This window comes from Chlorella variabilis (assembly GCF_000147415.1).
Source record: "Chlorella variabilis unplaced genomic scaffold CHLNCscaffold_3, whole genome shotgun sequence".
NCBI classification, from domain to species: domain Eukaryota; kingdom Viridiplantae; phylum Chlorophyta; class Trebouxiophyceae; order Chlorellales; family Chlorellaceae; genus Chlorella; species Chlorella variabilis.
Window position 1 is genome coordinate 2,196,359 of NW_005435085.1, and position 19,277 is coordinate 2,215,635.

Sequence of the window (19,277 nt, forward strand, 5' to 3'; positions counted from 1 at the left end):
CCGGGGGAGGGCAGCAGGCACGGTTCGCAGACTCAGGGCAGCGCTGCTGCTGAGTGGGTGCCTGTTCTTATTTTGCGTGTGTGGTGCGGGGGAGCCTTTAAATCGCAGCTGGCTAGTTTGCGGCGCAGGGGCGGCCGGCCCTGCTGTGCCAGGCAGGCCGGGCAGCGGCAAAGAGCCGCCCCGGCCGCAGTTGCGCTGCGCGGTGCTGCCGGGAGGCTGCCGCCGCGGCGAGCCACGGTGCAAGCGGCGGGCGTGCCGTGCAGGCAGTCTGCAGCAGTGCCAACCCGCAGCGCCACCCACACCACCACCACATGTGCCAGCACTGCTCCAACCACTCAGCCACACCCACCCGGCTCGTCAGCCAGCTTCAGGATCTGGTGCACGCGGGCATACATGGGACAAATGATGTCGGTGGCGGCGGTACGGCTGCCGCCCCCCTCGTAGTGAACCTGCGTGCGGCGCCAGCAGCGGCAGGGCCAGCGGTTGCAGCGCAGCGAAGGGGTGACGCATTTGCCTGGCTGGCAAACGGCCGCCGCACAAATGGGAGGGGCTCTGCAGCCCTGCAGGAGTTCAGGCGGTGCTGCAGCAGCCAGGGCAGGCGCACGCTGCGGCAAGGGGGTGCCCCGGCAGTGTGGCGGCATGAATCACCGGCCGGCTGCTGTCCCTCGCCCGTAGGTAGCCGGCCATCGCCAGGTGGGCTGCGCCATAGCCTGCAGGGCAGCGCATATGCACACACGTTAGACATGTAGCGGCCAGTCAGTCAGTCAAGCAGGCAGGAGAGTAGGGCAGAGGCAGGCCGCTGCCTGAGCTGCGGCCAGGCCGGCGCCCGTCCCTCACGACTCTGGCTGCGCTCGCTGCCCGGCAGCGTGGGGAGCCGCTGCTGCTGGCGTGGCCTTTCCCGGCGCTGCTGCAATGGCTGGCCAGCGCTGCTCATGCGGCACGCGCCTGCTGACGTGGCGGGCACTGCCGACGTGGCGGGCAGCCAGCTCACCCGACTCGTTTCCCAGCGACCACAGAATGATGGCTGGGTGGTTCTTGTCCCGCTCAAACATGCGCACTCCGCGGTCTGCACAAGGCGCACCGGAGGAAGGGGGCACCAGCAGGGCCCAAGGCAAGGCATGGGTTGAGCACTGGGCGTGTGGGCGTCTGTGACTGCGACTCTCAGACTGATGGTGGCAGGGCAGGGCACGGCTGCGTTCAAGGCAGCCCGGCGGGCGCTTGCAGGTGGCGGCGGCAGCATGCCTCTCACCCACAATCGCGTTCAGCCAGAGCGGGGAGCAGGCTGGGTTGAGGTGGTTGTTGCAGAGGGCGGGGTCGAAGCCGTGTGTCTCCACATTTGCCTCGTCTGCAGCGGGTGGGGTGGGGTGGGGTGGGGTGGGGTGGGGTGGGGTGGGGTAGGGTGGGGTGGGGTGGGGTGCTGCATGTACGTGTGTGTGCGTGTGTGTGTGCGCGTGTGTGTGCGCGCGCGTGTGTGCTCTTTGGGTGTTGGGAGGGAGTGTGTTGGGGTCCAGTGGGCGGCAGGGGTGAATGCAAGCGCATGAGCGGCAAGCGGACGGCGAGCGGGGGCAGCGAAGCAGCAGCAGGTGGCCCGGGCGTGTGGGCATGAAGGCAAGGGCAGGAGGCAGCGAGTGACGCACAGGGGAGCGGCTGGCGCCGCGCACGCCATGCAAGCCAGCTGAGGGGTGGCGGGTGCACCCCGCGGCCACCAGCAATGATGGCGCTCACGGCACCGCCTTCTCTACCCTACACGACGGCGCTGAGCTCAGCCGCAAGCACCACGATGCGTGCCTGCACTGCGCCCCTGCAGCGCTGCGCTGTGCAGGCCGGCTGCGAGCGCCCGGCCTGCACAGCGCATGTGCGGCTAGGCACGGAGGCGCGGGTGGCAGCAGCTGCCCGGCAGCTGCACACCCGACTCGCGGTACCTGCTTGCACGCGGCGCCGTGAGTGGGTGGCACACGCGCACAGGCAGCCGCCGCCACCTGCGCTGCTCAGCTTGTTGGCACGCGCAGCGGGAGGCGGTGGGGAACGCAGCGCGCCTTTCTCAGGCCAGCGCCAGCGGGCTGCCCGGCACCAGACGGCAGCCCAGCACAGCGTGCACGTCGCGCGGCGCTGTGCGGCGCCGCCACTTGGGGGCGCGGCGGGTTCGCGCTCCCAGGCGGGGCGGCGATGCATAGGCCAGCAGGCACACACGAGAGCTGGAACCGTGCATGGCAGTGCAGAAGAGAGAGCCCAACCGCATGCGGAAGCCCCTGGCAAACCATCTGCCAGCCGAGCCGCTCAGGGCGGGCCACCCATCGGATTTCCTGGGAGGCATCGGGCGCATGCACCGATGGTCCCGCCGTGCCAGGGTCCCGGCGGCATGCTGCGGGACCATGGCACCGTCAGATTTGGGCGCCTCTCCACAGGCGGCCCCGCAAACATCTACTTGCAGCGGTTGGCGACGCAAGCAGCCCCCCCCACCCTCCCCCGTGGAATCGACCCAGCCCGGCTGCCGCACCAAGGCACCAGTGTACACTCTGCCTGGTTTGGAGCGCAGCCTGCCGAGGCAGCGGTGATGCTGGGTCTGCGGGGGCTGCGCTCCAAGAGAGCCAGAGGTCACACTGGTCACCCTTGAGAAGCACGCGGCATGGTGCAGGCCCCCGTGGCGGCAGGCGGTGATGCAAAACAGGGATCCAGAGAGGCGCTGACTTCCGCTGCGTGGGTGCTGACAGGGAAGGAGGGCTGCCGCCCGACTTACTAGCAGTCTGTGGGTACTACTCATTGAGTGCCACTCACCCACGACATACAGCCCGTACTTGTTGCACAGCTCGTACCAGAGCGTGTTGTTGGGGTAGTGGCTGCAGCGCACCGCATTGAAGTTGAAGCGCTTCATCAGGCATATGTCCTGCGGGACGGGGCGGGACAGGGCGGGACCGCAGAGGGGGCATTTATATGATTTGATGGGACAATCCGTTGCACTCCTTTTCTTAAGTGTGGCTGCCAGCTAAATCAGCACACAGGGTGCGGCTGGGCTTGGGGCCGAGGTGCGCAGCAGGAGCAGCGAGCACCGCAGCCAGTCAGGAAGACGGGCGGGCACGGCAGCCCTGCACCTGTACCATCCCCTCCAGGCTGACAGTCTTGCCGCACAACTGGTCGTGCTCGTGCCGGTTCACACCTGCACGGCAGCAGACCGGCGGGCAGGAGCCGCAGGTGTTCCAGCAACACGCCAAACCAACCTGGCAGCTCCTTTGGCGGGTGCTGGGGGCAGCGAGAACACTGGGGGAAGCAGCAGCAGCCACGGAAAGAGCAGCACAGCAGCGCCAGCACGCTGGGAGCAGCCTGTGCGGCGGCGGCAGAGCAGCAGGCGCAGGGCATGGGCGGCAGGGCTGGCAAGGATCAGCCCGCACGGCGCACCCTTCATCATTACCGCCTGCCCGTTGTGCAGCAGCTGCCGCCCCTTGACCTCGGCATGGCGGAACCCGACCTGCAGCAGCAGCATGGGCCGCGGCAGCAGCAGCGGCGGCGGCAGGCATGAGGTGCATGACCACCCAAACGATGCAGGAGGAGGGCCAGCGCCACAAGGGCACAGGACCAGTGCGCCTGGGCCTAGCACTGCCGAGCCGTCCACTGGCTGTACCGAATCGCAATGGCATGTGCCAGCCAGCCAGCCACCCCCGGCAGCCCACCTGGCACGCCTCCCACTCCAGCACTCGCCTGCCGCCTCCCTCGCCGCCGCCGCTGCTCGACAGCGACAGCAGCAGCAGGTAGAGGTGCGGCTGCTCCGCAGACCAGAGGCGGAGCGAGGCGGCGCCGCCTGGCAGGCTCAGCATGTCGAGCGAGAGCTGCAGGTTGGGGTGAGGTGGTATGTGTGTGTGTGTGCGTGTGTGTGTGCCTGGGTGGTAGTGGTGGGTGTGCAAGGGCCGGTCTGCAGGTTCCCAAGCCGCCCAGCCCCAGCCTGAGGTGGGGCTATGCCCAGGGCTATGCTGAGCGGCAGGCAGCACAGGCACAAGGGCCAGGAGGACAGGTCAGCGGCCCATGCGTCTCACTGTGGCGCGGGCGCCCGCGTAGGCGCTGCCGGCGCCGCTCCTGCCGCGCGTGTCGGCGGCCGCCCAGACGGGCTGCAGCTGGGATGCCAGCTCGGCCACCTGGCAGGCCTGAGCACCTGCAGGCGCAGGCGGAACGGGCAGCCTGGTGAGCACCGGCTGCTCTGGCTACAGGGTGCTATCAATCCAACCAAGCATGATGCGACAGCTTCCAGGCTGGGCAGCCTGGAGGCGATAAAAGTTAGGGCCAGGCAGCAGGGGCCGGCCGCCCACCTGCCGGGTCCACCTCTCCGGCTTCGTTGCAGCGGTACAGCACCGCCTGTACCGTCAGCCCCTGCAGAGCAGCCGCGCTGCTGCCCTCCACATGCACCTCAAAATCCAGCCTGCCAGGGGGCGAAGAAGGGGGTGGCGGGGGCGGTGGTGGTGGGGGGGGATGTTGCGGCCTGCTGTAACTGCTGACACTCCGAGACCGACACACCGCCCCTTACCAACAGCTACCAACAGCAGCAGAAGCAGCAACCTACCAAGCCTCAGCACAGAACAGCAGGCAGCAGGCCAAGAGCAGCAAACCGGCACGACCCTCCCGCAGGCCGCCACCGGCAAGCCCACAGCGCCAGCAGTCGGTCTCCAGAACAGCAGCCTGTCGTGCCTGGGAGGCAGGCCGGCGGGGCACTCGGCGCTGACGCCGTGGTGGACTTCTTGACTGCTGGTGCTGCATACTTCCAAGAAGAGGCGGCGCAGGGCGGCGGACCGCCGATCCCTCGCTTTGACCCAGGCGCCTCCCCTCGCATGCCGCCACTGCCAGCAACCCGTCGTGATGTTGGCAGCCAGCTCGGAATGCCAGCCAGGCGCGGCATGCGCATGTGAACACCTTGCCGGCCAACCTGTGGCTCGGCGAGGAGGTCACCGAGTGTGCCTGCCAGATGTGGTGTGCGCGCCTGGCAGGCATGCTCGGTGACCTCCTTGCTGAGACACAGGTTGCGGGCAAGGTGATCACATGCATAAAGGCGACGCCAGGGGAACACCGCCCCAGCCCCCAGCCAATCCACTGCGCGGCGCCGACAGGGGAATACCGCCCCAGCCCCCAGCCAATCCACTCCGCGGCGCCGACAGGGGAACACCGCCCCAGCCCCCAGCGAAGCCACTCACGTGGCTCCGACCAGCGCTCCAGCGCCGTCAAACTGCAGCGGGGTGCGTGCGCAGAAGTCGGCAATGTGCTCCCGCGGCTTGAGCAGCAGGTAGACGTCCCTGCGGCGGAAGGGGGCGGCGCAGGCAGCTGGGGAGGGCTGGTTCAGGAGGAGCAGAGGCGCAGGGGAGGCGGCTGGTGACCAGCGCAGACAAAGGACAACTGCGCAGGCTCACAGGAAGCCCAGCTGCGCCCAGACGCCCTTCGGCAGAGCCTGGGCAGAGCCCCTGTCGGCGCCGAGACACCTGTGGTGCCCGCACGCAGCAGCTGCAGGGCAGCTGCAGGCAGGCGCCCTGCCGGCGGCCCTGCAGCACAGCCCACCTGTGGATGCCCGACAGCCACCACATGTCCTGGTCTTCCAGGTAGCTGCCGTCACTCCACTTCAGTACCTGCGGTACATACCAGGCAGAACCAGGCGGTACGGCACATGCCAGGCAGCACACCCGACTTTGCAGTTCGGCGAAGAGAGCGCCGCAGGACCGCACACGCACAGCAGTCTGCCAGCTGCTGCAGGCGCCCTCCTAGCGCTGGCGGTAACGCACCTGTACTGCCAGCACGTTGTCACCGCCCGGGCTCAGCAGCTCGGTGACGTCGAACTCAGCTGGCAGCCGGCTGTCCTGGCTGTACCCCACAAACTGCACCAGGGTACCGGCGGAAGGCGCCCAGAAGCTGGCTGGAAGCAATAGAGCCCTGTGAAAACCCGGCAGTGCCCGCAGCACCTGCCAGGACAGGAAGGCATGCACCAAAGGCGACAGTCCCCAAGCAGGGCGCTGAAGCAGAGCAGGACTGCACACCCACCTGTCCATTGAGCCAGCAGTAGAAAGCGGAGTCCACTCCCTCGAAAACCAGGAACGCTCTGCAGGAAGCAAGGCAGCAGGAGCGGGCATAGGACACGCACAGGCAAGCTACGGTAGGCAGCTTCGCCACCGCACGCTTCCCTGGAGGCGGCAGGCGTCAGGCAGCAAGCCGGCTGCTTTGCTGCACGCCAGGCGGCTGGAACATGGGCTCTGCACTTGCCTGTGGTCTGCTTCCCCTGCCGGCGCTGCAAAGGTCAGCTGGTAGCAGCCGGTGGGGTTGTCTTCGGGCACAAACGGCGGGTTGACTGCAGGGAGGGCGCAGGAGGGGTTCAGGCAGGCAGCAGGCGGACCGACTGGGGCAGAGCATCAGGCAGGCACCAATGCCAATGCTGCAGGCGTGGTCTGGGTGTGCGGTGGGCAGCTGGCGTGGTGGGGCCAGGCAGACGGCTGGCTGGCGGGGTCGGCAGAGGACCCAGTCCCCACCCCGCTGCTTGTACAGCGAGGACGGGTGGAAGAAAGAAAGAAAGAAATCCCACCTGGGAACGGGTAAACGAAGTTGGTGTACTGCGGGCGCCCAAAGCCCTGGCACTCCCAGTTGGTGGGCACCGCAACCTGCAGCGGCGCGCGGCAGGAGGCGGAGGGACGGCAGAGAGCAACGGAGGCTGTGGGCGCAGGGTGGCGGCGGCAAGAAGCGGGCCGCCTGCTCTGGCGGCTGTAGCAGGCGATCTGTTCCTCTGTACACAAACACCTGCCTGGCAGACATGCATGCTGTGCGAGCAACGGCTAAGGCTGGCGATTGGGCTGCTGCTTGCCGGGCTGCTTGCCTGTGCCCACTGCGAGGCGTCAAAGTCGGCGTCGGCAAAGGCGGCAGGCACCTCCTCGGGCTGCTCAAACAGGCGGAAGCGCCAGGCGCCGCCGTTGAGGCTCAGTATGCGGGGGCTGCTGGGCGCCTCTGTGGGGCAGCAGGGCATGGGGGTGGATGATGATTGAGCAGCAAAACAAGATGGACGATGGGCGGGCGGGTGACGCAGCGCGAGCAGGGTGCTCCCCCTGTGGGCTGTCCCGGGGCCGCCGCAGCCCCTGCGTGGCCCGGCATGGATCATGGCACGCTGTTCCAAGGCAAACCCGGGGCGGGACAGGCGCACCAGAGGCCAGGCGGAAGTGCTGGAAGGCCTGCTCGGGTGTCGTGAACGATCGCAGTGGCACGTGGGCTCTCCGCTTGTTGATGGCGATAACCTCGGGGTTCTCCCAGTCCCGGGCGGCGTGCCGGGCCAAGGAGGCCGCCATGACGATCGCCCCTGCGCACCAGGGGCTGCCTGGCGGGAGCGGCAGCTTCAGACAGCAAGTACGGCTGGCGGAAGTGCATCGAGCCCATTTCCAGCGATCTCGGCAGGCTTGGCATGACAGCTCAGCCGCCGCCGCCAGGCCACCCGTCCGCCAGCTAGACCATATGAGCAGCAAGCCAAACCAGCCGTTACACACCCTTGCTGGTGTAGGACTGTCCGTGTAAGGTCCTTGTATGCTCAATTGCTGTCACCACGTGCCTTGCTGCTGCGGCCGGACTGCATATATGCAATGCGGTGCGCCGTCGGCCCGCCGCGTCCCTGCATGAGAACACAATTGTGCTCTGCTCCAGTTGAGACCACTGTTGAATCAAAAAACCATGGGTGAGCAAGGGGCGGCCCCCGAAGTGGCCAGACGGGTGCTCTAGCTGCCGCTACATTGCACGATTTGCACGGCGTGGTGGGCTTCCGCCGGCAGGAGCTCCGCGCTGTTGATCCGATCCCTTTAATGTTTCGGCGCGATTATAAAGATGATACGCTCCTCCGCCACGCAGGTAGGCCCGAGGGCGCGCCTCGTGAGGCTCAGGAATGCTCGGTGCCGCCGCTCGCTCTTCATTTACGAATCCCTCCCATTCTCTGAGGTTTGGTTGAACTTCTAGACCCGCCTTCTCTACTCCAGCCGACTCTGGGCTGGGCCCACTCACGAAACTCACGCATCGCCTTCCTTGCAGGCAGTGCAGGCGCTGCGTGAGGCAGGTCTCGCTCCGCCTGAAGGCAGCAGCAGCATGCGGAGCGGAAGCCCCGCCCCCCCACGGCCCCGGGGAGCGCCGGCCTCCCAAGCGCAGGTGTGGGCCTGGCAGCCGAACTACGATGTCGCTGCCAGCTTCAATCACTGTGGGCCTTCATCCTCCGTTATCCTGCTTGCCCTGTAGTGTCCCTCGTTTGCCACCTTGGGCTCCTGCACTAATGGGGACCGCTGCCGGCTGGCGCACGGCCAGCGAGAGGCGGGGCGCACGGGGGAGATGAAGGGGCATGGCGCCAACACCAAGAGCCAGGAGGCCCCCGCGCCACGCCGGGTCGGCTTCGCCTCTGCGCTCCAATCTCGCGTCGCATGCTTTGATGCCTCCCTCGCATGCAACAAAGCAACGGCTCTGTCTGCTCGCTGCCTGCAGGTACTGCGTGTGCTACGCGCCACACGAGCGGTGGCAGCCCCCGCCGCGCCGCCCCGGCAGCTCCCGCCGTCGCCCCGTCATTCGCCGCCACGTGACGAGCAGCTCTTCAAAATCGATCTCTGCCGCTACTTCGCCTCGCCAGGCGGCTGCAAGCGTGGGTCCAGGTGTGGCCCTTGGTGCTCCGCCTGAACCACACCAGCCATGCCTGCTGCCACAGGCGGCCAGTCGCGCAGCATCTTGCGAAGGCCAGCGGCTGCCTGCCACCCTGCTGTACAGATGCCCGTTTGCTCACGGCCAGCACGAGCTGCATCCCAAACTCACCGCAAGACCCTCGACCAGCCCGTCCGCAGCCGGCATCGGCCCGCCGCCGCTGCCGCCGCGACCCGCAACACGGCATGGCGGCCGCCACCCTGCCACCCCAGCCGCTGCGGTGGCTGAGATTGATCCTGCCGAGGTGGCAGCCCTGCTGCAAGGCACAGCCTACCTTGAGGGGCCAGCCACTAGCATTGGCAGCAGCGCGGCAGCCGGCAGCGTTGCGGGAGCAGGCTTCCAGGCCCTGGCGCCCAGCCCCGCGCCGCCGCCGGTGCTGCCCCCGGTGCTGCCAGCGGCCTGGCTGCTGCCGCCAGAAACCCGAGGCGGCCCTGCGCCTTTGCCTGGCAACGGTGCGCTCATTGAGCGGCCTGTCAGGAGCCTGCATGCGGCAGCAGCAGTCCCACCCGGCCAGCTGGTGGAGCAGGGCGGGGGAGCGGGTTCCGAGGCCGGCAGCGACAGCGACAGCGGCGGCATCAGCGACAGCGGCAGCGGCAGCGACAGCGGCAGCGGCAGCGGGGGAGGCGGCAGCGGCTCTTCCATCCCTGCAGGCCTGCAGGTCGTGCTGCACCGAGCCTTCAACTCCATGCTCTGCCCCATCACCCTGGAGCCCTTTGTTGACCCCGTGGTGGCGGCGGACGGAAACATCTACGAGCGCAGGGCAATCGAGCACTGGCTGTACAGGTGGGGGTGTGGAAGGGCAGGCTTGCAAGCGGGAGGAGCCCCGATACCTGCAGCAGCAGCAGCGCATGGCGCGTCTCTGTGTGTCTGTCGCACCCCCGCAATTTGCCAGCTCCGTGGCGCTGACAAGCCGTGTGTCTTGTGTATCCGCCCCTGCAGGGAGGGCAACGGCACCTCTCCCCTCACCAACGAGTCGCTGGTCCACAAGCTGCTGATGCCGTGCGGCACGATGCGGCGGTGCATGCGGGATGTGGTGGAGTTTCTGACGGCCATGCGGCAGCAGGTGCTGTAGCCTGGGGGCAGCGAGGACTGATGACTGCGCCAAGTTGTTTGCATTGGTAGGACAGCTTCAGTGTGTAGGAAGTGAAAGCGGCTGATGCTGAAACGACGGCAGGGTTCTCGGGAGCGCCCGAGCTTGGCACCTGCCGCCGCCTGCCGCCGCGGATCCCAACCACCATTGGAGCGCGCCTTCTCTCTCGCCCTGGCTGGTACATATCTTCCACTCCACGCACGCTGCGTCTGCAGACCAGCACGCTGCAAGTTGGGGCGCCAAGTCACGAGCCCAAAGTCTCCGCACACGCAGCAGGGGATTTTCCCGCTGTCCTCTTTTCCCTGCAATACCAGGAGTCCAATTCAGCTGCAGAGACGGGCCCCGGTGCACGAGAGTGCTGGTGATGGTGGGTGTGCGCACTTGGCGCTCTGTGCAGCAAGGCACTGCACGGCTGCCTGGCCATCCCAGAGGCTATGCTGCTAAATGCTGCCGCGAGGCCCGCAGGATGGGTTGGACCAGCACCCGCTAGGGCTCATGGCTGAACCTCTGGTTCCTGCGGTTCGCCGCCCGCTGACCACTGGGCCACCACCCCATCGCGGTGCAGGCCGAGGAAGAGAGCGCGCCTCCCGGCTTCCCTATGCCCATGCCCCTGCTCCCGCCGCCGCCGCCGCCCGCCGAGTGGGCGGCGGGCGGCAACCCGGCCGAGGAGGAGGCTTTCCAGGAGTATGACGAGGAGGAAGAGTACGATGATGACGAGGATTACGACGAGGCTGAGGAGTATGAGGCTGAGGAGCACCCAGCGGCGGCGGCGGCGAGCACCAGCGAGGGCGGCCGCGTGCTGATCGTGCAGCGCCCGCAGGTGTGCTGCGCTGGCCTGCCGTGCGCGCAAGGACGCTGCACCGCAGCCATGCCCACCTCCTCCAGCCATCCAGCACCCAGCAGCGGCGCTGGCGCGCACGCCGGCGGCCAGCAGCCGCTAAATCGCTAGTTGCTGCCCGCAGCTGCCTCCGCCGCCTGCCCACGCTGCCCTGCCACGACTGTGCTGTGTGAGCGTGCAGGCGGCGGCCAGCGGGCCGGCCACCCCGCCCCTGAACTACGACCAGCAGCCTCCGCCCAACTACAAGACCTTACTGTGCCGCCACTACCAGGCAGGCTCCTGCTCCCATGGCAACCGGTGCGCTGCCCGACCGGGGCGCTGGCCTGCTGCCTGCTTCATTGCCTGCTGCCTGCTGCCTGCTGCCTGCTGCCTGCTGCCTGCTGCCTGCTCCTGCAGGCGGGCCGCCCCTGTGTCCTGCTGTGTGCCGGCCCAGCCAGCGCCACCCGACGCGCAGCCTGTACTGTCCCCCCATGCAGGTGCACCTATGCTCACGGGGAGCACGAGCTGCGCCGCCCCGAGCGGCCGCAGGGGCAGTACCAGAAGCAGGGCCCCGGCCAGCCCGCCAGGCACCCCGGGGAGAAGACGGTGGTGTGCCGCTTCTGGCAGAACGGCTACTGCAAGGTGGGCCGGGCTCTGTATGTGTGTGTGTGTGTGTGTGTGTGAGCGTGTTTATCTGTGAGCGTGTTTGCGTGCGGGCTGACTGTAGTTGCTTATGTGCTGTGTGCCCTGCGTGCGCGAGCTGTACGGGCAGCCCAGCCCGGCTGGCAGGGCAGGACGCCTGTGCTGGCGCCCTCTGCCTGCTGCCCCCAGCGTGCACATGCAGCGCAGCTCTGCCACACCCGCCTGCGACCCGGCCCCTGCCCTGCCTCCCGGCGCGTGCTGCCCGTTGCCGCAGCACGGTCCCCGCTGCACCTTCCTGCATGGCTACCCGGAGCAGCGGCAGCAGTACAGCCAGCCGCAGGGGCAGCAGTACCAGCAGCAGCGCCCGGCCGTGCCGCCGCCGCCGCGCGTGCTGGCGCGCCCGGGGCAGGCGCCGCAGGAGGAGGCCGGCCAGGAGCTCATGGCAGTTGACCCTCAGGAGCTGGTCTCCCTGCTGCAAGGCACCCACTTGGACCACCCCAACGGCCACGCCGGCGGCCAGGCGCCGGCGCCGCCGCCCAGCTACAGCGCCGCGGTGGCGGGGCGCGGCGGCGGCGGCGACGCGTCCGCCGCCTCGCAGGCGCCGCCGCTCAGCGCCGAGGTGCGCTCCGTGCTGCAGCGGCGCTTCAGGAGCCTGCTGTGCCCCGTCACCCTGGAACCATTTGTGGACCCCGTGGTGGCGGCGGACGGCAACATCTACGAGCGCAGGGCCATTGAGGACTGGCTGTACAGGTGCCGGAGGCGGGGCACGGGGTGGTGGCGTGGTGGCTTGGCGGTGGGGTGTGCACGTGGTTGGGGTGATGGGGACGCGTGCACGTGTGTGGACGCACGCGTGCATCGTGGTGTTTGGGTCGGGGGCGGAGCGGGGTGGGGCCTGCGTTCAGTGCCCTTCGTCTTCGTCTCCGCTATGCATGCCATCATGGCGCGGCTGCGTTGTGTGCCTGCAGGGGCGCCCACGACACCTCCCCGCTCACAAACGAACGCCTGCCCCACAAGATGGTGATGCCCTGCGGCACGATGCGGCGGTGCGTGGACGAGGTGGCGCAGTTTGTGACTGCCATGCGGCAGCAGGTGCTGTAGGCGGCGGCGGAGGAGGCGGCGGGGCGGTTGAGCGCGGTGGAAGCAGCGCCGGGCTGTGTGCTGCGTCGGGCGGCAGCAAAGCGGGCTACGCTGGCGCTTCGCGATGTGATATTTTCCAGGATCGCCTAGTTATGTGTTGATTTTGTATGGCGAGGCGGATTCAGCACGATCTGCCTGCTGCGGGAGGTCCAGCTTTCTAACCGGTGATGAGTGCCGTGAACATGCCCTTTGGTTTCATATATTGTTTCTGGATCGGTTGATCGTGGTTCCAAAACAATACCGGAGCCGATGATGCTTTCACTGGGGATGGGATGTTGAGGCGTTGTGACACACTTCTGTAATACCGTGCTTTGTTTGCTGCGTCCCTTGGCGACGAGCGTCGCAGGTCGGCAGTCGCACTGCCGCTAGCATGCTCCAAATCGTTCCTATGGCGCCACATGCTCAAACCCGCTCTTTACACATGCCTCTGGGTGGGAGCTGGATCGGTTAGAGCTGCTGGGAGTCCCTGGGGAGTGCTCCATGCAAGAGTCTGCCGGCGCCTGCCACCATCGGCCTAGCTGGCGCCGCCCTGCAGTTGTCGCTGAAACCCAGCGGCCCTGTGCGGCGCAACCCACCTTCTCTAACGCGTAAAACCCAGCGCAGCTTTTTCGAAGCGTTCAAACAGGTCTTGTGCGGGTTGTTAGCCGGGCCTCTCTCCTCCGCTTCCTGGCCTCCCACGCGTCCAGCCATGCTCGAGCATCTCAGGCTGGCGGTACCAGCCGCCGCGGCGCTGTTCTGGGTGCTGGGCAGGCTGCGCCCTAGGGGGGACAGCAAGCCCGCTGCCGCCCAGCCCGCAGCTGATCAGGTGAGGCGGGCGATGCCCACGGCCCGGCCGCAGCACCCAGAGCTCCCGAGCCGGCCCAAGGGTGCCTGCGTGCCGGCCCCTCGCCAGCCTCGCCTGCACCCGCCGGCGCCACCCCGCACGTGTGGCCCTCCCAGCACCAGCCTGCCTCTGGTGCAATGCCTGTGCCGCCACCTCCGTGCAGGATGAGGGGGAGGAGGTGCAGGTGGAGCTGCCATCGGGCAAGGGCCCCCAGCTGCCGTTTGCGCCGCCGGCGCCGTTCCGCTCGGTGCTGCTGGACGTGACACTGCCCATGTCGCTGGCCGCCGTCTGGCTGGCCCTCTTCCACAACGCCTCAGCCCTGCTGTCAGACTTCCACAGCGAGCTGGGCGACCGCGATGTGCGCATCTCAAAGTGGCGGCGGCAGAAAGGTGGGCACGCCAAGCGCACGGGTGGGAGCCCCACCTGGCTGGCCCCGCTCCTCCCTCTCCTGCTGCACGCCTGCCTGCTCACGGCTGGCTGGTGGGGCTGCTGCGTTTGGCTGAGCGGCCGACGGGGATTGGGTGCCGCGCCGCACCTTCCGCACCTTGCCCTGTGCAGACGACAAGCGGCGGCGCGTGCTGCGCTACACCACGCCGCTCAAGAACGCGCTGGGCCCGCGGCAGGCATTCAACACGGGTGCGGCTGCCGCTGGGCTTGCTGTGGCGGGCCGCAGGATGTCGGCCAGCCACCAAGACTGCACAGCAGATAGACGTGCAGCGTGGCTTCGCGCCGCCCTGGCGCGGCCGCGGCTGCCCTGCCCCAGCGGCATCCCTGCCGGCCTTGTGCCTGTGCTCTCCCGCCCAGCTGGGCCGACCTGCGCTCCTGCCTGCTGCTGCCCGGCCCTGCCCCACGCCGCAGAGGTGCTGGAGGCTGTGCACCTGAGCGCCGGCGGCTTTGTGCTGCGGGGGCGGTGCGACTCGGAAGGGGTGCCCTTTGCCTCCGCCTTTGCCAACCACATGCAGTGGGTGGCCACGCCGCACGGCGCGCACTCCTGCCGCCTCGTCATCACAGGTGCGGGCTTCGCAGGCGGCGGCGCAGCCGCCGGGGCGCATGCTGCACGCCGCGGGCAGCGGCGGGGCTTGCGGACGGGCTGCAACCACCAAGCCGGCCTGCCGTGCTGGGTGCCTGCGCCTTTTGGGTGGCGTGGCAGAAAGGGGACAGGGCGGTGGGGGCTGCCTTGTGGGGATCCTGCGCCGATGGTTGCCTGGCTGCTGCCGCTGGTGCCTGCCGCTGCAGGGGAGTGCCAGTTCCACAGCCCGGTGTGGGGGCCGCTTAAGGGCCAGATCGACCGGGAGAGCGTCAAGGTGCGGGGCCCGATGTGGAGAGGGTGTGCGCATGCGCGCATGCATGCATGCACCTGTTCGGTGGCGGCCTTGCTGCAGCAAGCAGCTGGCACCAGGCGCAGCGGCATGCGCGCATGCCTCCCATCCAGCTGCGGTGGCGACAAGGAACTGTTGTGGGAGTGTTGATGTACTGCATGTTCTGCTGTGTTGTACCGCAGGGCATGTCCAAGGCGTACCGCACGCTGGTGCGCCTGCTGGAGCGGCAGTACGGCGGCGTGGAGACGGCCGCAGGAGGCGCTGCCGGCGGCAGCGGCGCCGTGACGCTCGCCAAGCAGCCCAGCAAGCTGTCGGGGCGGCGCGTGGCGGTGGGCGCGGACGCAACGGCAGCGGGCGCCGCGCCCGCGGTGGCCGGCGCCGGCGGCGAGGGCGCCAACGTGGCCGCGCTGCTGGCCAACCCGCAGACCAACGCCGCCGTGTTTCTGGCCGTCGTGATGATCATGGTGGTCATCTGGAGGCTGGCCTTCATGCAGCCCATGCTGATGCAGGCGATGCGCGGCGTGGCCAGCGCAGTGGCGCAGCGGTGAGGCCTGCGGCGGGCGCCTTTGCCCAGGCTGCGGCCCTCAACACGCTGCCTGCCAGCTTTTCCACGACACCTCGACAGCTCGCTGACGACCACAGCAGCACCTGACCGACTGCGTTGAGCTGAGCATGCTCCAACCTCCCCCTCTGACTGCGCCAACCTCCCCCTCTGACTACTTTCTTGGCACCGCCATTTACGCCCTTTTTGTCGTGGTTTATGCATCCCCGCCCGCACCAGTTTCAGCTCTGACTGTTCCCTGACCACCATTCTCGACCGCCACCTTGCCTCCCTTGCGCTGGCTCATACAGCCGACTCGGTGCCTTAAGTGCGCAGCCTGTCCTTCATTTGAGAGTGAATGTCACGCCTTTATGCATCCGTTCCAGCCATCAACATTATGCTGGTATTTCTTATGTTGGTTGCCAGAGAAGCACGCCGCCCGCCTGTAACCGAGCTTTGAAAGGTACGCGCTCTCTCAGTGATGCCGCACCGTGCTGATGTAAAGCACTGCAAGCAAGAGCGACGTGGTGGGCCGACGTGTTTCAGCGACGTCACAGCTGCTTCTGTGCCATCTCGCAGTCGAGGCCAGGCATGCTGAGGGCGCGCAGGAGCAGCGGCCGCAAAACCAAGCACAGTGTTGACGGCTGCGGGAACCTGGCGCACCGTTGTTGCCGCGGATGAAGCAGTCACCATACTTGTTTTTGAGCTGCCCGTTGACGTACTCCTCTGTCTGCTCCATCGCGATGTTCATGTAGCCATCCAGGCAGGCCAGGATGCCTGCAAGAATGGAGCAAAGGCAGTGAGCCTGCAGGCAGCTGGGGTGCGGTGCTGCGAGCGGGAGCGGCGTGCTTGCCCACCTCGGTAGTCTACGCCCGAGTTGAGCTTCACTACGACGGGCTTGCCCTTGATGCTTTTCAGAAAGTCTGCCGGCGTCTTGGCGCTGCTGGGCGCCTCCCCGCCGTCTGCCATCACCGCCGGCTGTTGCCGATGAGATTGTGGACACGCTTGATTAGCTTGGTTATCTCACTGGGCCGTCTAGCAAACGCCGCTGCCTGCTGCAGCAGGGCCCGGTGATCGCCACCGTCGAGGACGTTGCCAATGCCGCTTATGGTGTCCTCGTTGTGTTGGATGGAGCTACCGCAAGATGTCCAAACGCCAAAAACGCGAAAGCCCTTCCCTCTCCTTTCCTCCGAAATTCGCCGCCTCAAACAGCCTGCATTCGGCCTCCCATACATTGCAAGTTGATCTGAATACTTTTTAGGCCGCATTAACGCATATACCGGACTCCCCCGGCACTCAAAACTCGGCACAGCAATGGGCGGCCTCGCGGGCGTGGCCTATGACGGCTCCATCTGGGTCACGGCAGCCAGCAGCGTGGGTCTAGGTGCGCCGCACTCTGCCGGGCCGGTTGTAGTCAGTCGGGCGCCGCCGACGCCCCATACGCTCTTATACCGCCACACCACGACCGCTGCCTGCCGCCAATTCTGGCCTGCCTGTGCTGCAGTGGTGGCATCCGGTGTCATGGTCATGGCGGGTGCTACGCTGGTCGCCCGGAGGGTCGCATCAGGGGTGGGTGCCTCCCTGTGCAGACCTGCTTCGCACTCCCTGCGCCGCCGCCGTGGCACGCTCTGCCGCTGGGTGTGCGTGGCTGCAGTCTGGCACCCTGCTGCCACGTCCGCTGTATGCCGCATTCGGCCTCGTGGCATAGGGGTGCCATGCACCACATCCGGATGTGGGTGCTGCCGACGGCGCCCCGTACTGCTGTCCCGCCCTGCCGCCATGCAGGACATGCAGCTCCCCGGCGACATGGGCCCTAGCAGCGGCGCGGCGCAGCAGGGGCGGCGCGTGCAGCCCCTGCAGAAGAGCAGCAGCAGCCAGCAGAGCGCGGTGCAGCCGCCGCCGCTTGCCGAGTCGGTGGATGAAGTGCAGTGAGCCGCGCCGCCCGCCTGTTCAGGGGTCGAGCCAGGCACCCCAAGCACCTTCGCTGCAGCTTTACATCCTGTACACTCTTGTTCTTCTGACATCGGTATGATCTGTACAAAAAAAAAGAGATGGCTCCCAAGGAATGCAGAGCACTGTGGCGCCAGGCGGTCACGACCCCGCCAGGGCAAGAACCTGCCAGAGCAGAGGAGGCGGAAGGAAAACACACCGGCGCTTCTGGGCGCGGTGCAGGACCAGGGCAGCGGTGCGCAGCCGCTGCACATCTGGAGGTGGCAGGCGCAGCACCAGCTGGCGCGCCTGCTCTGTCGAGTGCGCCAGTGCAGCCGGCAGCGCTCGGCGCAGGCCAGGGCAGGGGGCAGGCACCAGCGCCCACTCCTCGCCAGACAGCGGCGGGCGGGCAATGAGAAAATCGGCAAACAGCGGCAGGGCTGGAAGGCCGGCAGCAGACAATACCAAAAGGACGGTCAGGGCTGGGCCTGCCGCGAGTAGGCAGCGCGCCGCATCCACATGTGGTGCCTGCTGGCCAATCCCCAGTGCCAGCTGCAGCGGGGTCCTTCCCCGCGCATCTGTCGCAATAGCTGCTGTTGGTGCTGCATCCAGCAGCAGCTTGCATGCTGACGTGTGGCCCTGGCATGCTGCAGAGTGCAGCGGAAGGACGTCGTCGCTGGCAGCTGCGTTAACCGACTCAGGCGCCGCCTGCAGCAGCAGCTCAACCACATCTGTGTGGCCTCTCCATGCTGCCCGATGCAGCGGGGTCATGCCCCGGCTGGCTGCTGCTGTGGCCGTGGCTGGCGCTGCCTCCAGCAGCAGCTTGCATGCCGCCGTGTGGCCTTCTTCTGCTGCTAGGTGCAGCGGAAGCCAGCCTTCGCTGGTAGCTGCAGCCGCTGTGTCAGGTGCTGCGACCAGAAGCATCTTGATGGCTGCTGTGTGGCCCTTCAGGGCAGCAGCGTGCAGACGGGTGCGTCCGTCGCAGTCAATCCTCGCTGCCATCTGCGGATCTGTCATGAGGAGCAGCTGGATGATGGGCGTGTGGCCCACGGCGGCTGCGGCATAAAGGAGGGTGCCCGACTCTGCCACCTCGCGAACTGCAGTGCAAGGGGAGGCGCAGTCATGCGTGTGTGCACAGGCAGGAGGAGGGGGCATGGGCCTGCAGCATCGCTGGGCCGCGCAACCAGCAAAAAGGCTGTGGGCTGACCTAGTCCAAGCTTGTACGCCGTGCAGGCCTGCAGCTGCTGCACCAGCCGGCAGAAGCGCATTCCGTCCAGCTCGCTGCCGCCACTGTCGGCCAGGCGGCGCCTGCAACATGAGGCCGAAGGGCATGTGTGTGTGGGGTGGGGGGGTGACACGCTGTGCACGGGATGTGCAGCAGTGGAGCACGGGAGGAGGGTGCCTCCGCTACAGGCCGCCGCCGACTAGAGCTCACCCGATGGCGCCAGCCTGCAGCTTGTGATGGCCGTGAAGCTGCAGGGAGGCCACATCCATCCGCCAATCAAGGGCGTCCTTGACTGCAGCAGGGAGGTGCGCCAGAGGGGTCTATGGCTGCACCCACACCGATGTGGAGCACCCATGACGACGTCGAGCGGGGGTGCACAGCGGCGGCAAACACACAGCAACCATCCTCACTTGCCAACACATCGCACACCAGGCCGGCCTCCTCGGCTGACAGCAGGCCCTGCACCGCATGCTGCCTGCGGCCGTGTGGGAAGATGACCTGCAGGGCGGGAGGCGAGCGGGGTGGGACGGCGGCTCCCGGGCGGAGCCTCGAGTGTGGCAGATCAATCCGGAATGCGCTCAGGCGACCCCCACCTTGAATAGGCCTCCGCCCGTGGCCTCGATAACGCCCCTGGGCCCCATGCCAGCCGCAGACATCACGCGTTGATAGCACCGGGTGGCCGGGCTGTTGTGGAGGTGCGAAAGCCGGGGGGAAGACGCAGCCGGAGGCGAAGGGGAGCGGCCAAGGCAGAGTCGCGACACCTGGCGGCAGCGCTGCGCCGAGCTGCGCGCACCGCTGACCTTTGGTGTTTGTGTTGGCGGGGGGAGGCCTCGGCTTGTGCATGGCCCAACCCACTGTCCACAAGACTGCAGCGGGGTCTCTGCTGCTCGCCTCGTGCCGGGACTCACCATGCCACTGGTGTGGTCGCCAGGGTGTGGGCGACCCAGCCTTTGCAAGCCGTTTGCAGTCGCACCAGGGAGCCTGACAGGAATCCTTTCGGCCTTTCCAAGCTATTGCTCACTCCTGCAGTTCTGGGCAGGAAGGTGCACTACACTAGTTACCTGGAGGTCACAGCCGCTGACAG

General features: G+C 67.5%; 4 protein-coding genes across 4 annotated transcripts in view; 2 read left to right on the forward strand and 2 right to left on the reverse strand.

The window, feature by feature from the left end:
* The window catches only part of CHLNCDRAFT_140909 (hypothetical protein), a gene marked incomplete at both ends in the record, with an annotated part of 13,975 nt that extends 6,683 nt beyond the window's left edge, over positions 1-7,292 (reverse strand). Inside the window, 19 exons of the mRNA XM_005850974.1 lie at positions 237-268; positions 350-449; positions 649-710; positions 992-1,066; positions 1,250-1,345; positions 2,776-2,884; positions 3,090-3,154; positions 3,394-3,463; positions 3,666-3,821; positions 4,026-4,141; positions 4,296-4,405; positions 5,172-5,270; positions 5,530-5,597; positions 5,751-5,843; positions 6,007-6,064; positions 6,193-6,310; positions 6,542-6,617; positions 6,767-6,957; positions 7,151-7,292. Coding sequence (XP_005851036.1) covers positions 237-268; positions 350-449; positions 649-710; positions 992-1,066; positions 1,250-1,345; positions 2,776-2,884; positions 3,090-3,154; positions 3,394-3,463; positions 3,666-3,821; positions 4,026-4,141; positions 4,296-4,405; positions 5,172-5,270; positions 5,530-5,597; positions 5,751-5,843; positions 6,007-6,064; positions 6,193-6,310; positions 6,542-6,617; positions 6,767-6,957; positions 7,151-7,292 — 1,836 coding nt within the window. The remainder of the gene's footprint in view (positions 1-236; positions 269-349; positions 450-648; positions 711-991; positions 1,067-1,249; positions 1,346-2,775; positions 2,885-3,089; positions 3,155-3,393; positions 3,464-3,665; positions 3,822-4,025; positions 4,142-4,295; positions 4,406-5,171; positions 5,271-5,529; positions 5,598-5,750; positions 5,844-6,006; positions 6,065-6,192; positions 6,311-6,541; positions 6,618-6,766; positions 6,958-7,150) is intronic.
* Positions 7,293-7,818: 526 nt separating this feature from the next.
* On the forward strand, positions 7,819-12,317 carry CHLNCDRAFT_140910 (hypothetical protein; the record flags this gene model as incomplete). The annotated part of the gene is made up of 10 exons (XM_005850691.1): positions 7,819-7,842; positions 8,221-8,364; positions 8,461-8,614; positions 8,883-9,453; positions 9,610-9,733; positions 10,326-10,580; positions 10,780-10,895; positions 11,075-11,219; positions 11,494-11,969; positions 12,185-12,317. The coding sequence occupies 10 exons, from the start codon at positions 7,819-7,821 to the stop codon at positions 12,315-12,317; spliced, it is 2,142 nt and encodes a 713-aa protein (XP_005850753.1).
* A 727-nt stretch (positions 12,318-13,044) lies between these two features.
* On the forward strand, positions 13,045-15,046 carry CHLNCDRAFT_140911 (hypothetical protein; the record flags this gene model as incomplete). Its single annotated transcript, XM_005850692.1, has 6 exons — positions 13,045-13,161; positions 13,343-13,568; positions 13,738-13,815; positions 14,038-14,190; positions 14,416-14,483; positions 14,681-15,046. The coding sequence occupies 6 exons, from the start codon at positions 13,045-13,047 to the stop codon at positions 15,044-15,046; spliced, it is 1,008 nt and encodes a 335-aa protein (XP_005850754.1).
* A 303-nt stretch (positions 15,047-15,349) lies between these two features.
* On the reverse strand, positions 15,350-16,135 carry CHLNCDRAFT_34269 (hypothetical protein). The gene is made up of 3 exons (XM_005850975.1): positions 15,897-16,135; positions 15,703-15,816; positions 15,350-15,546 (listed from the first exon to the last, which is right to left on the reverse strand). Exons 1-3 carry the CDS (start codon positions 16,006-16,008, stop codon positions 15,515-15,517), a joined length of 258 nt encoding a protein of 85 aa, XP_005851037.1. The 5' UTR covers positions 16,009-16,135; the 3' UTR covers positions 15,350-15,514.
* Positions 16,136-19,277: the final 3,142 nt, after the last annotated feature.